At 46.7% G+C, this 14,638-nt stretch overlaps 1 protein-coding gene across 2 annotated transcripts in view; it reads left to right on the top strand.

The window, feature by feature from the left end:
- The window catches only part of GRIPAP1 (GRIP1 associated protein 1), a 555,884-nt gene that overhangs the window by 381,529 nt on the left and 159,717 nt on the right, over positions 1 to 14,638 (top strand). For both annotated transcript variants that reach the window (XM_078664658.1, XM_078664657.1), the window contains one exon: positions 13,617 to 13,710. In XM_078664658.1, coding sequence (XP_078520784.1) covers positions 13,617 to 13,710 — 94 coding nt within the window. The remainder of the gene's footprint in view (positions 1 to 13,616; positions 13,711 to 14,638) is intronic.

Genomic DNA, 14,638 nt, shown 5'->3' with positions numbered 1-14,638 from the left:
CTTCTACTTTCATCTGTCTTTCACATACTCCCTAAACAAAGTCCAGTGTGCAAGGAAACAATGTCTCCTTCTAAAACTAAAGGCTTCAAAGCATGCCATGAGTGCAGAAAACAGATGTCGGCAGAGAGCTGCATTTGATGTATCTTGGGTGTTTCGGTTCCTGGCACAACTCCAAGTCGTGCAATCATGCACCCGAAGATGACTACTAAGTGAAGTTGTACTTTGCCAAACCGAGGATGAAGTCCCAGGTCGCGCAAGTCCTGCACCAAGGTGAGGGTGTGTACCCACCACGACTCTGATGCCACTCCCACAAGAAATCTTCTTGAGGGTCAAAATCCTCTGGTAATTCGAAGTCCTAGGAATCGCGACTCAAACCTATCCCGCCACTCTCTAACAAAAGAAAAGTTGCAAGGGCATAAAGGTGGCAATCAACCTCGCTCCCAGTCTCCAAATGTGGAGTCTATCCTGCAGTTGATCCCGATGCGTCCGAGCTCCCCTGGACATCGATGACACCACAGCAGATTGCGGCCTTTAAGGAGGCCACGCAACGTACCTTTGTCGCTCTTTCAGTTCTCCCTTGTGTGCGTTCTCACCCCAAGGGTCCGCATGGGCCATCGAGTAAGTCTACCATCAGTGGATCAGACCTTGGCGTCATCTGAACCCCTTGCACCTGTCACTTGTTCAGCAGCGACTCCAGTGCAGATTTCCACCCTGGCTCCAAGATCCACGTCGGTCCCTCCCTGATCAATGCTGGTGCCGACGCCGAAGGAGAATCCAATAAGAACTCCAATGTCCAACCATGATCTGGCATCAACTCAACCCCGACTGAGGCTGTGATCTAAATCTGCTACAGTGCACCCGGTCCCCTTGCAACCTGAGTCTGATCCAACAGTGCACCTGGTCCCCATGCAACCTGAGTCTGATCCAACAGTGCACCTGGTCCCCATGCAACCTGAGTCTGATCCAACAGTGCACCTGGTCCCCATGCAACCTGAGTCTGATCCAATGTTTCGCCCACAGCTGAGACACCCTTAGAGGTGCCGCTGCCTTTTCAGACTTTATTCTGACCAGAGCTAGCCACCACCCAGACATGACGATGATTATATATTCCTCCATTATGATGATGATGGCAGTCTTTACATGGACTTACAGGAAGCCTGTTAATTTGTTACTTCTCCTGATACAGGGCTGACATCACCTCTTGGGCCCTCAACGAAAGACTGCGGTTCATATGTTGTGAAAATTAGATGAGCGACTGAGTTGCTGGCCCCTTCAAATGCCTTCAGTTGAAGTCAAGACAAATGCCCTTGGCCAGGCTCACCTCAGGCTTTCCTCTCGTTCATCGAATCCCTTACTGACACACTAATGGGGGCTTGGTCCAAGCCCTGTTTATGCCCGCCAGTGAATAGACTGGTGGGTAGATGCCATAGACCGGCTCAAGGTGACCCTGTCTTCTTTACACTCCATCCTACTCCCTAGACACGGACGCGAAGAGGATTGAGGCTTCTGAAAAGCCAATGATCTCGGTCGGCCAGTCAATGCGGTTTGTGTATGGGGCCAGTATACGCACGCACTCAGGGACAGAGAGAGCAAGATTTTGCCAGCGGTCCCAGAAGATAGTCAAGATGAGGCCAAATATGTGATTCATCTTGATCTTGATACCGCTGATTGCCTGGGGCAAGCGATTCGCACCTGTGTGGTGCCACATACACAGATGCAATCCACAGGTTTCTTAGGAGACATACAGGCGTGCCTTATGGATATGCCTTTTAATGTCGATCATCTAAGCCGATTCAGCCTTACAGGTCTTTAAAGAGATTACGGCCGATACATGCTCTCTGGGCATTTCGACCAGTGCAAAACAGTTTCCTCATTAGTTTAGGAAATCGGCTATTCCATGGGGTTGGTGTACAGGTAACGCCAGTCTCCTCCGCCCCATCTCGCAGGCAGCTCGCAGGTCATCCCGGGCATCAGTCCTCGTAGTCCCCCTTCCCCATGTCAATAGCCTCCAAGGCTCTTTAGATTCCCATTAGCTGCGCACAGCCACCCTGTGGGAGGCAGAAGCCAGTGTTTTCTCCTAGGGTGGCAATCCACCAAATCTCAGAATGAGGCTCCAACTGTTTTAATAAAGACAATGCTTCATATCAAATTCAAATGTATGTTCTACTTGTATTGTTCATTCACAACACGGGGGTTTCATGGAAAATATTGAAACTTCACTTCCCAAAATGCATCAATGGTATTTCTCAATTCATCAACTTTACATATCCCAATGCATTTTGCCCTAACGAGGCCTTCGTCTGGGGATAATCTGTAAAATTAGAAGGCCATATCTCAATATACAAGGCAACGGGGTCAAGGTGGTAACGTGCACTTAAACCGAAAGCGGTGAAATTATGCTGTTAAACGTGCATGGGTAAAAAAGAAAAGTGTTTCCAATTCGTGAAATCTGAGTCAAATAAAACCATGTTGCAACCAATGAGTGATACGAAAGACTAAATGCAAAAGTGGTAAACAAATGCTCAAACTACAGTTGGTGCGGTGAAATCATTACTGCGAGCGCAAGGATACTAAGAAGCGCCGGTGCCATGTATCGAAAACGAGTCATGCTGCAGATGCTTGAACATACAACGACTTACTCGCAAAGCTGGGTAGGCGTGCTACAACCGTCGCGTCCAGTTAGTAAGCTTAACCACCAATCCGCCAAATCTGACAGATGGGCCCTCCAGATCGGTAAGCATGGTTATACCCTTCCTGTCCCGCTGCACCGGCCTCCAGAACCAGAACGGCTCTCTGGGGAGCACCTGTCCATTTTAATGCTGGAAGTGCAAGCTTTGTTCTCCAAAGGAGCCTTTGAGAGGGTTCTGGACTCGGCTATAGAGACGGGTTGATGCTTTCACTATTTCCTTGTGCCAAAGAAGGATGGAGGGCTTCGGCCATCTTATAACTTCATGAATGACTTCCTATGGAAGGACAAATTCGAAATTCTCACCCTTGCCCTCGCTCTTTCTACTCTGGATCCAGGTGGCTGGATGTTGGCGTTGTACCTGCAGGTCGTGGATTTTCATATACCCATCCTGCAGTCTCACAGTGCTTACCTGGGGTTTCACGGTAGGCCAGGAGCATTTTCATTTTGCTGAGCTCCCGTTCAGCCTCACGAGTGCCTCTGGCATGTTAACGAAAGTATTGGAGATGTTCACCACCCATCTTTGGAAGTCCGGGACACCAGTATTCCCCTACCTCAAGGACTGGCTGTTGAAGGCGAGCTTGCCTCTGTCAGTCACAGACCACCTCCAGCTGACAGTCAATCTCCTCACCTTGCTGGGTTTCCTGACTGCTTCACAGGGGCGTCCTTTGATAGGAGCTGTCTAGGACACGGTGCAGTTCAGAGCCCTCTCTTCGTTACCGCTGGTCCAGGACACTCGGGCTATGATCCTGATGTTTCAGCCTCAGTCCTGGATATTAGAGAGAGCAGCTCTAAGGCCTCTCCCGCATTCTGCTTGTCATCTACACCAGGAGGCATATGCTGGCTCTGCAGTGGAATCTGAAGACCCAGTGGACCCAGCGTGAAGGCACCCTCTTGGACGTCATTCAGGGTTTGGAGGTGAATGCATGCAATCTTCACTGGTGGCTGCTCGACCACAATTGGACCAACTGCAAACCCATCGACCCTCCCTCCCTGAGATGATGGTGGTGATGGATGCTTCTGATATAAACTTCTAATCACAGATTCCTCACTTTATGAATATCTTTGTTTGCCAGATTGGATCAGGGAACTCGAAAGGGAGTGTTCCTGCATGTTGATAGGTGGTGCCATATGGCTCAGTGCCGAAGTTGTTTCACCCTCAAAGTGACAAATGGAGCCTCATATAAGCTCCATCCATGTGCGCTAAACGTGCATCCAGACATGGATCCGGAGCTCCACTCTTCTTGTATTCATTCTTCGAAGAGAAAGTCTTATTTCAAAATGTCCCAGTGTGCATGGCAATTTGTCCCCTTCTGTGACTACAGGGTTTTATCCTTGGAGGAAATGTTGAAAACAGATTTTTGCTATGCTATGCTGAGTGTTCCATTAAACGGGCGCGGTCATGACGAGCTCAGCTCGTCACGAGCACCGTGGCGCTGTACGCGCCACCCCGCCGCCCAGCACACCGGGGGAATTACCCCCGCTGCGAAGTGGTTAAAGGAATCGCACTCATTCTTCCTTCCTCACTCACTCTGACACTTGTGATCAGTGTTATACAAGCAAACTAGACAGTGAGCGTCAACTTTTGTTGGAAGAAAATAACAAACCCAGAGTGTCCCTTTAGCCAGAGATCACTGGGCCTGATTTACATGCTGAGGGATGAGACACTACCCGTGGATTCTGCCAATGCACCCCAAAACTGTAGGCAGACACCGGCAGGTCCCCAGGCCAGACCTCCAGGCCTAGATGCTGCTAGTGTGTAGAGTTCTCCTTTCTCCTGGAGTGGAGTGGAGTGGAGAGGTGTGGTGCAGCAGCCAGGGCAGCTGACTTTGGAGCACAGGGTTCACGGTTCGATCTCCAGCTCCGGCGGAAGCTCAGCTCAGCACCATGTGACTCTGGGCACTTAGGGCCAGATGTAGGTAAATATCATTTACCGATTCTAAAATACCGAATTTTACCGATTCGGTATTTTAGAATCGGTAAATGATATGTAGCTAATGATTCGGTAAATTTTACCGAATCGGTAAAATTCGGTAAATACCGATTCGGTTTTTACCGAATCGGTGTTCCCCATTCATTCCTATGGGCCATTACCGATTCGGTAAATACCGAATCGGTAATAGGGGGTAGACCTACAAGGGTGGCAGGGTGTCACATTGACACCCTGTTGCACCCCTGTATAGTGCATGGGTGCACATGTGGCACACCTACATGCCCTTGTTTAAAAAAGCACAAAATTGCTTTTTAACGGTTTTCGTTATTTACCACCAACTTGTAGTTGGTGGTAAATAACAAATCCTTACAAGTGAAAAGCATTTACTGGAGTGCTTCCTACATTAAGGATTCGGTAGGTTACCGAATCGGTATTTAAGAATTTGGTAATATGCCGATTCCTTAAATTACCGATTGGTTAAATTACTGAATCCTTAAATTAGGCCCCTACATCCCAAATGCCTAATACCGGTCGGTAACGGCCGAAATTCGGTAATTTCGGCCGTTACCGACCGGTTTTAGGCTTCCTACATCTGTCCCTTAATTTCCACGACGGCCCCCAGCACCTTGAGACCCGTAAGGGTGAGTAGTTTGCGCTTTACAACTACGGATTTACATTTACATTTCTCCTCGTGCGGCTGCTCTGCTCCTTTGTATTCATGTAGTGCTTGTGTCTGGGGTGTTGGCACCCAGCCTGCCTCTGTTTGCCTCACAGAGCCTGGTTTTATCTTTATTTAGTACGGAAGCCTGGAGGCTGGATGTGTGGGAGGGCTCTGCTCGCTTCGATTTTAATGTAGTGCTGAAAGCTGGCATCCAGCCTGGCACTCTGTGATGAGCGATGCCCGCTCTGAGGCAGGTGGCAGCGATGGCTGTGAGGCTTCCTGCAGACCCATTAGTGCCTCTTGAAGGTGAGCAGCTTGTGTTTGTTATTCTGGTCTCGACCTGCAGCTCAGCCTTGGCATGGAGGCGGTGTGCAGGGTGCATGGCACGGCAGTGCCAGCATAGCCACCACAGCTGGCCGGTCACCATAGCGTTTCGATCGCTTTTATCGGCTGCGGCTTCACAGTGCACACCGCGCAGGAGAGGCAGGTGGAAAGTAGGCCTGGATGGTAAATTCCGGTCCACTCGCGGAATCTGGGTAATTTCGCGTTCCCGCGGAGAATGCGGAATTGCCAAATATTCCACTGCTTCGCAGTGTTTTTTGTTTATTGGCGCTCTCGAAATGCGTGTTCGCGAGATATTCCCCTCCTCCCCCCGAGCACGTAAACAACATTCGCAAACAGGAAAAAAAGCATCGCGAACGGGAGGAACAAGCAATTCCGCGTGTTCGTGGTACTCTGTGTGCTCGTGGAGATTTTTTACTGTTTCGTGGAGTTTTGCATAGCTCGAGTACGCAAATTCTGCCCAGCACCTCTGGAGTCAGTGCGCTTGCGTGTACGTCTGGCTGAAGATCCAATGGGATCCTTCCAAATGCAAGCACTCGTGGTGACTTTAGGCGCTTTGCTCCGGCAGCCCTGGCAGGTGACGTTCACTGTGGCCAACAGCTCGTGCAGCCCATGTAGCGCCAGTCGTTGCCACAGCACGAGGCATCCGCCCTCACATAGAGGCATTCCGCGGTTCGGATCCGACAGGGTCGCCCTCTGGGCCCGGGCAGTGCCTGGGTCTCTGACTCGATCCCAGACCTATTGGACCAGGAGCAGTAGACATTCCCTCAGCCCTTGGGACTTCTGGTATTACTATTAGTAGATTTAACCAAGGCAGGGGGTTAGTCATTGGATTCTGTTCAAGTCGTTTAGTTTGAATAACTTTGTTTATTCATTAATTGTGTTTTAAGCCATTTGTTTGCAACTACATTTAGTTTGAAGCTAATGATTCAGCCTAGTCACTGATAGGCTGAAAAACAACTAAAAAAAAGGTTTTAAAAAGTGCTACCTCAGCATAATTCTGGTTGGGCAGAATCAGAATCGACTCTGTCCTCCTGTGCCCTTGGCGTTGATGCCTCTCAGACATGGCTGTGCCTCTTGAGACTGCGGATGGGGGGACGGTGGCTCCTTGGCAGGGAATGGCTGCTAGTGAGTTGCCTCACAAACTCAGCCCTAGCATTCAGGACTCTGCTGGTGGTGGGCAGGCAGGAGGGCCATTGGCGCTACTGTCACTACACTCTGACACTACACTTGGAGGGCAGTCACACTTGTTTGTAGTATGTTTAAACTCTGTAATTGTTGTAGGTTAAGCAAAAGACACACAGTTGATGGACGGAATGCAGAACAAATCAAAACATTCACCCCCCCCCAGTCACGAGATCTGAGTTAAATCCATCATTCTTTTGCTCACCATGCCACTCTAGTTTAGACCCAGCCATAAGCAAATCAGTCTGACCCTGTGCCTCATGGGAACAGTTCAGCCCGAACTGCCAAGCCAGGTCCTCCCTGGACCGGAAACAAGCTTCCGAGGACCGGTTTCGGGGTTTCACCCCTCTTCAGCAAGGATAGCTTGACTCCAGTTGTAGGTTAATACACCAGTTAATTGAAAAAACAGGTCTTCAGATGTCTTGAAAGGACTCAAAGGGTGAAAATATTCCTTAAAAATTGAGGGGGGCCACTCCGGAGCATAGGATCTGTACCTGAAAGCCTTCGGCCCCAGAGGAGGGTGGTACAGTCCATGTTAGTCGACCATTGTGGTCTCTCTATCTGTTGATAAGCGACCAGGCTTGGAATGTATTTACTTTGTTTTCAGTGCAAAGCATTGTGGACAAATGCTGGACTCTTAAGTGGCATCTTTCTAAGATTGGTAGCCAATCTGTGGAATTTGTGTACAGGCTGGTTCTGTTCCAAGAAACTGGAGGGAAACACAGGCTCTTCAAAGGTTGGACACAACTGAAATGTTAGTCCGGGTTCAATCCCTCAGGTCCAGCAAAGGAATAAAAACATGCATTGATAAATGCATTAGGTTTCGCCTATGTGATTAATAATAATTATTATTTTGGGGTTGTAAATTTTTGCGTTGTGAGCAGTTGTGCAATATAAGTTACTAAAGCTTTGCAAGTGTTATGACTTGTTTATTGAGAAAGGCAATATGTACAGTAACAGTGTTTTTCACACAATTATGGATTTGCCCGTGCTGTGTCTGCCATATCCGTCTCAGTGCTACGGCCAGAGGGTCTTTGAGGTTGTAATGCCCTTCCCCTTTGTGATTCCAATCTACTGTGTGTCCTCTTGTGTCCAAGCACATCAAGGCGCGCACCAGTGTCCGAAGACATATTTCCAACTGTGCCCCCAGTGCCAGCATCCATTAGGTTGGGAGAGCTTCATGTCTGTTGTGGAACTGAACCATAATGACCAGGTATCTGAAACTGCAAGAGTAAAAGACAAGAATTCTCAGCAGAACATTCACACTCACTCATGCAGGCCAGTACCTAACACTTATGCTTTTATAGAATTCCTCGAAGCTGCCATTGCGTTCAACAAGCCTTTGATTTAAAAAAATAAAAAAGTTTTTCCGCGCTCAAGCTGCTGTACAGAAGCACGCCACAAGCTCGGATGCCTGTTTTCTAGCAATGGTTGCCTTGGTAGCTGACATAGCGAGTACCCGAGCCTGCATCTGCAAGATGACCCTAAGAACTCCACTGTGGTGAGTTCAGCCTCAATGCACCTCTTACCTTTGTATATTTACTAAATCCTCGCCTCTGCGAAAGTATGTATTGAAATAAGCAAATCCGCTGACAACAATGAGAACAGATTTAAAGTCATCCGCTCACTATACGTACCTTTGTTCCACCTTCACATTAGCTTGGAAATTTCATGGAGGAAAACAAAGGGGCATAGTCTACGCAACCACTTTTTTCTTTATCCCCTTCACTGCTCGCTGTATTTCCCCGCTGTGCTGGGGGGCGAGGGGGCGTGCACAGCGCCCCCATGCTCATGACGAGGTCAGCTCGTCATGAGCCACGGCGCTCCGGTGCTCATGACGAGCTGAGCTCGTCATGACCGCGCCCGTTCCAATGGAACGTTCAGCACAGCGGGGGAATTAGCCCAGCGTGTGAGCGTTCCACGGGACGGGCGCGGTCATGACGAGTTCAGCTCGTTATGAGCACCGGAGCGCCGTCGCTCATGACGAACTAAGCTCGTCATGAGCATCCAAGGAGTTATACAAATATGTTAGAAACACATTTGAGGAGACAGAACAATTACAACAAGCTACACCAGGGAGGTGGGGTGGGGGAAAACGAACGGTGGGGGGGAACAATATATGAAATAGATAAGGAAAAAAAAATAATAATGGAACCAAAAACCAACAGAGATAAGAAAGCCACAATGATTCAGTGTGGTGTGCGCGTACGTGCTACTCAGAAGGGCTACAATCTGCCACAACAAAAGTAAGGCAAGGGTAGTTAAAAATCTTCCTGTTCCCGAGGAGACCGGAGTAGGTGTTGATGCGGGCGAGCTCCGTGACCAAAGTGAAATAATAGGGCCTCTCCCCTCCCAGGGCCTGAGTCGCACTGTATTTCCGTAAATAACGTAGATGCACAGGTGTGGACACAAATGACGATCAGTCCACAGAGAATATTCAGCACACCTTAGCGCGTGTGCTTCAAAATGCATATACACGTGAATTCCAACGTTTTTTACCAGTCACTTTTTGTCACTTTTTTTCACTTTCATTACTATTTTATTCATTGTGAGAGAGCTCCTGAAGAAAGCCCTATTTCATTTTATCACAGGCTGAAACATGTAGACCGGCCGATAACTAAGACACAACTAATAGTCTTTTACGTTTTCCACTCATCATTTTTAAACATACCCTGGACCACTGGGAATAAAGTAATTATCAGTTAGAGCCCCAGAGGAATTTTTAAAATCACCACTTCATCACATTCACACACAAAACCTCCCCAGCTCCACTGTAACCAGGTGTCGCAGCACAGATGAGTGGCATTCGGCTACTCAGCTGGGAACTCGATGGTGAAGCATGACACCAACTAGGTTGGTGAGTGAGGGTTCTTTTAACAAATGCTTGTGGTGCCAGGCACTACAGTGTCGGACAACCTGCTAGACTGGTCCGTCCAAGTTGTTTATTAATAGTTAAAATTGTAGACCAGTGAAAGCGGCCATGCAGACAGTCTGCAATAACGAAAGCAATGCGGCCGTAGTCAACTGAAACACCCCAAAAAATATTAAGACGTTAAAAAAAAAACCAACAACAATATGGAAATTTGAAAAATAAGTACTGGAGTGGATGCCTGCTTGTGCCCCAGGGACACAAGGTAGTGTGTGCTTCGTCTGGATCTTGAGAAGGAATAAAAGGCACTTTGGAGGAGCTCCACGGTAATCATAACAGCGTGTTCAGCCCAGGGCTCTCGGGCAGCGCTGTAACTTTAAAAAGCAAGAGTGTCGCTCTTTTACTGACAGCAGGCTGAGACGCTTTAAAGAAGTTCCACCAACGCGGATTAACACAGCACTTTGCAGATGGGAAACTGATAAGAGAAACACACATGAAAGAACAGGAAATAGAATGCCTGCAACCAGTAGAAATAAGGAAAAGTAAAGTGACAAGCACAAGAACCAATAAGAAGTTGAAGACGGGATGTAAGTCCCTTTTAAGATATATTTAATACAATAGATTCAATCAGGCGAAACCTAGAAAGAGATTCAATTTTGAGATCTTAAAGTCAATACATTTTCTTATTTTTTTTTTTTTGGTCCTCATTTTCGCCCTTGGTGAACCGGAAATTGGTGTAAGGAGAGAGACATACTGTCACAGATAGCCTGGGAGGAGCACCAATCCGTAGATTTGTGACGCCCTTCAGTACGGTCTTCAAACTCCATGTGCCACCTCACCCGGACAACCAGAGGGAAATTTAACTGCAGTCAAGTACCCATTAAGATACCGATATCGCCCTATTGGGTATACCAAAAACCCGAAGGTTTACCAAGCAGCCTAATCATTGGACCGTGGGGGGGAAAAAAAAACACAAAAAAAACCATGGTCATACAACTCCGTCAAACCAAGTTTAACAGAAGCCAAAAATTTCTCTTATCCTGATTACCCTATCTTGTCAAATCCAATTTGGAGGTATGCATAACTGAGGTGCGCCAGTCAACAAAGTAGGAGGCAACGAGTCCTTCCATTTTCTGCAAATTAAAGTCAATACATTTTCATTAATGAATCGTAAAGAAGATATTTTTAAATGGTAATTTTAATGTTCTTCATAGAAAATTAGACAAGAGAGACCGGCACATACTTCACGACACACACGTCACTTCCTCTTGGCCAAATCATAATGAATTAATCTGCACAAAGTGTGTGATATACATGAACAGATGGAAAGATGTGTTAAAGTAAGAGAAATGAATATGAGAAGGAAAACAAGAAAAGAACACTACCTTATAGGAACACAATTTAATACATTCGTTCATTATTGAATTTTATCCAGTTCACAACAAGTTAATTTTAAGATATGCAAGATATGTGCTCCAGGAGGGAGATGGGTGGGGGGGGAATGGGATGGGTGGGGGGGAGAGATTGTGATGTGAACATAAGTTACCGCTGTGGTTATAAAGAAGAAATAATAGACACCGCACATGCACCCAAGATGCCTTGCAAAAGATATCATACAAAGAGCTAATCCACTCTGTAATAATTTTCATATTAAGGAGACTGTGAAAGACACAAAGGAGAATAAGCAAACCATTTAGTCTAAGAGAATTGCCAAAATGAAAGGAAAATGATAATTATAAAAAATTGAAAAGTCAGACCTAATGAGTGAGGCAAAATTAGTATAAAAAATTGAAAACTTCCCATAACCTGATAGCTTAATGCAATATTAGCACTAGATGGTGCTTTTTAAGACAAGTTCGGTGATTCCCCAAAACAAAGTGTCTGAAATACAAATTTAAACATGTCTTTTAACAAGTTTTCAGAAAATATATAATTTAATCATTTTTCATAATAGATGTCGTTATATTTAATTCTATCAGTAGCGCCTTAAAAAAAAATATACTGTACTGAATTCTCATATAGCAAGAAACTTAATACAACGTGTATTAGTAGCGCTGAATCATTCAAAATGTGTTCTGTACATTAATATAAGAATTTCGATTTTACTGAAAAAGTTAAATTCCAAAACACACAGTGAGGCTGTAAATGATGTGTGTGTAAATCAGTGTACATGAAATGTAAAAAAGGTGTGGGTGTCGCATATCGTTCATGCTTGTAAATATTATATGTTAACTCCTTGCGTTCTCATGACGAGCTCGTCATGAGGCATGGTGGCCGTGTGCTGATGACGAGCTGAGCTCGTCATGACACGCGCGGCGCTCACACGCGGGGCTAATTCCCCCGCTGTGCTGAGCGTTCTGAAAAACGGGCGTGGTCATGACGAGCTCAGCTCTGGGAGGGGAGAGGGGGCGTGCGCAGCGCCACGGTGCTTGTCACGCTGCACGGTGGCGCTGTGCTCATGACGAGCTCAGCTCGTCATGAGCACAGCGCCACCGTGCAGCGTGACAAGCACCGTGGCGCTGCGCACGCCCCCTCTCCCCTCCCAGCGCCGGGGGGGGAATTAGCCCCGCGGCGAAGGTGTTAAGAGTGCATGGTTGGGAGAAACACAAAGTCAGGATTTAAAACGTAACGCAGTGTTTGGGGTTGTCTGTACTAACACAACTTTATTACTACCCAAAGGAAGCCTTCTTTCCAAACTTACAAGAGATTGAAAAAAACTAACAAGGATCTAAACCCTCGACTTGCAGTTTGCCTGCAGCTCCTTGATGCCAGTTCATAGCTCACTGTGCTACAATAACAGAAGGATTGCAACTGATGAACTTGAAGTAACAAAAAGATCTGTCAAAAGCAGTAGCCCCCTTACCTAGCCACATTTCATTTTGTTGTATATGTGTAAATTGGCAGCCAGACTCTTCTTTTCATGGCTCCGCCCCTCGTGACTCCACCCCCTTTCCTCAGCCACACCTTGACCCCAGTTTATGGGTTTCCCGAGTAACTTTCTTCCAGTTCCAGCACTGCCTGCAGTCATCTATACAGGGTGATTTTACAGGGGATACCATCCTTTTGCGGGGTGTTAGTAAGGGTTAACTGTGTTCATACCTGCAAACTTGCAAAATATTTTTGCCATGTGAGGAGGGGGCGAGGCCTGATGCCAAGAGCTAATTAAGAGGCACTCTGCCCCTCACTAATTCCCCTAAATCTTGTGGCACAAGGTGTCACCGTGCGAGTTGGCAGGTCTGTGGTGAGTGGAATACAATCTCTGTGAAAGGAGGGTCACCCGGGATGCAAGACCCCTTTTTTAGGTCGAGCCTGGTCAGCGCGTGCGCTGCTCTGCGAGGCATGCTGTATTCGGGTATGTACTTGAAGCTCCGCCCACTCTCCGCCTGTATTTGTCATTGGCTTGGGTCATTGTCCTTCGTAAATGCTGGCTTCTGATTCGTTAATAGGCTTGTTAGTCCCTCCTCAGTACCGCCTTGTTTTCATTTGTACCTTCCCATGAGGGCTGGCCCTTTGACTTCTGTTGTTACACGGTGTCTTATTTAGTCTGTAAGCACTTTTTTTTTAATGAGTTTCTCCTACTGCTGGCACGACATACTTTCCTGCAACATTCAGCACGCCATGCGTGCTTTCACTTTCCAAGCAGCCCGGGACAATAGCGGCTGCTTCTCTGAAATGAAATATGTCTTGCATTTACAAGAATTTGAGCTATTGGCGTTGTAAATGACAATGTGTATTATTTATATGTAATTATCAAAACAGATAAATAAAAGGCATGGCCATTTACAATGCCAATAGCTTAAACTCTTGCAAATGCTAGACCTATTGCATTGCAAATGCTTGTTATGTAGGCCTGTACATTTCTGCATGCGCCTTGAAACTTGCGGTCCAACCCCCCTCCTGGATTGACGGGGAGTGTTCTGACTGGCTGATTCTTCCGCAGGTGAAGCACCTAGAAGTGAGCAGCGCCTCGATGGCGGACGACCTGTGCCGGAAGAGCGCTATCATCGAGACCTACGTCTTGGACAGCCGGATCGGTGAGTGTTGGGGCGGCCTCAAGGCGCTAGGCGCTAGAATGCATGTGTGTGGCAGCTGGGTCCATGAAGACACCTTCTGGTACTGGAAGGCATTCAGCTTTGCAGTTTCTTAAGTTTTCATGTTTTGCTTATTTTCACATACAAATACAAAAAGGAAATAATAAGCCAGTTCCCCTTTAATCTTTATCTTTATTTTTAAAAACAGCAAATAAATACGTTTTTCTTCTAGTCTCTCTCCATGCGGTCATTCATGACTGGCAGGCAAATAGCTCAGCTTATTGACAGTATAGGAATTTTAAAAATGATACATTTCTAACAAAAGCTTGATTGGCAGAGACGTACAGGAGTGAGTGCCCATTCCACAGTGCGACTGTTGTCAAGTGAGTGTATTGTTTATTGGATATGGTATTAAAACCTGGAGACATAGAGTGCATGTATCTTCATGCATTAAATAAAAGAGGAAATACTCTAGTTGCAATTTCATTTTCACACCCAAAAGATATATTGGTTATTAACAACATGATGAGAAAAGAATAGACATGAACAGGAATGTCTACAGTGCTGCACCGAAAGATTAATAGCTGAATCACTTTCCGTAAAGTGCTGCGTTGTACAGTGTGTGATGGGCTAACATCTCTCTGTAAAGTGCTGCGTTACACAGTGCGTGATGGGCTAACATTTCTCTCTGTAAAGCGCTGCGTTGCATATGCATGATGGGCTAACATCGCTCCGTAAAGCGCTGCATTGCAAAGTGCGTGATGGGCTAACATCTCTCCGTAAAGTGCTGCATTGCATAGTGCGTGACGGGCTAACATCGCTCCGTAAAGTGCTGCATTGCACAGTGCGTGATGGACTAACATCTCTCCGTAAAGTGCTGCATTGCACAGTGCGTGATGGGGTAACATCTCTGTAAAGTACTGCATTGCAC

This window comes from Lissotriton helveticus, chromosome 10 (genome assembly GCF_964261635.1).
Source record: "Lissotriton helveticus chromosome 10, aLisHel1.1, whole genome shotgun sequence".
Classification (NCBI taxonomy): domain Eukaryota; kingdom Metazoa; phylum Chordata; class Amphibia; order Caudata; family Salamandridae; genus Lissotriton; species Lissotriton helveticus.
Note: the sequence above shows the minus strand (reverse complement) of the source record. Positions and strands in the feature narration are given on the sequence as shown.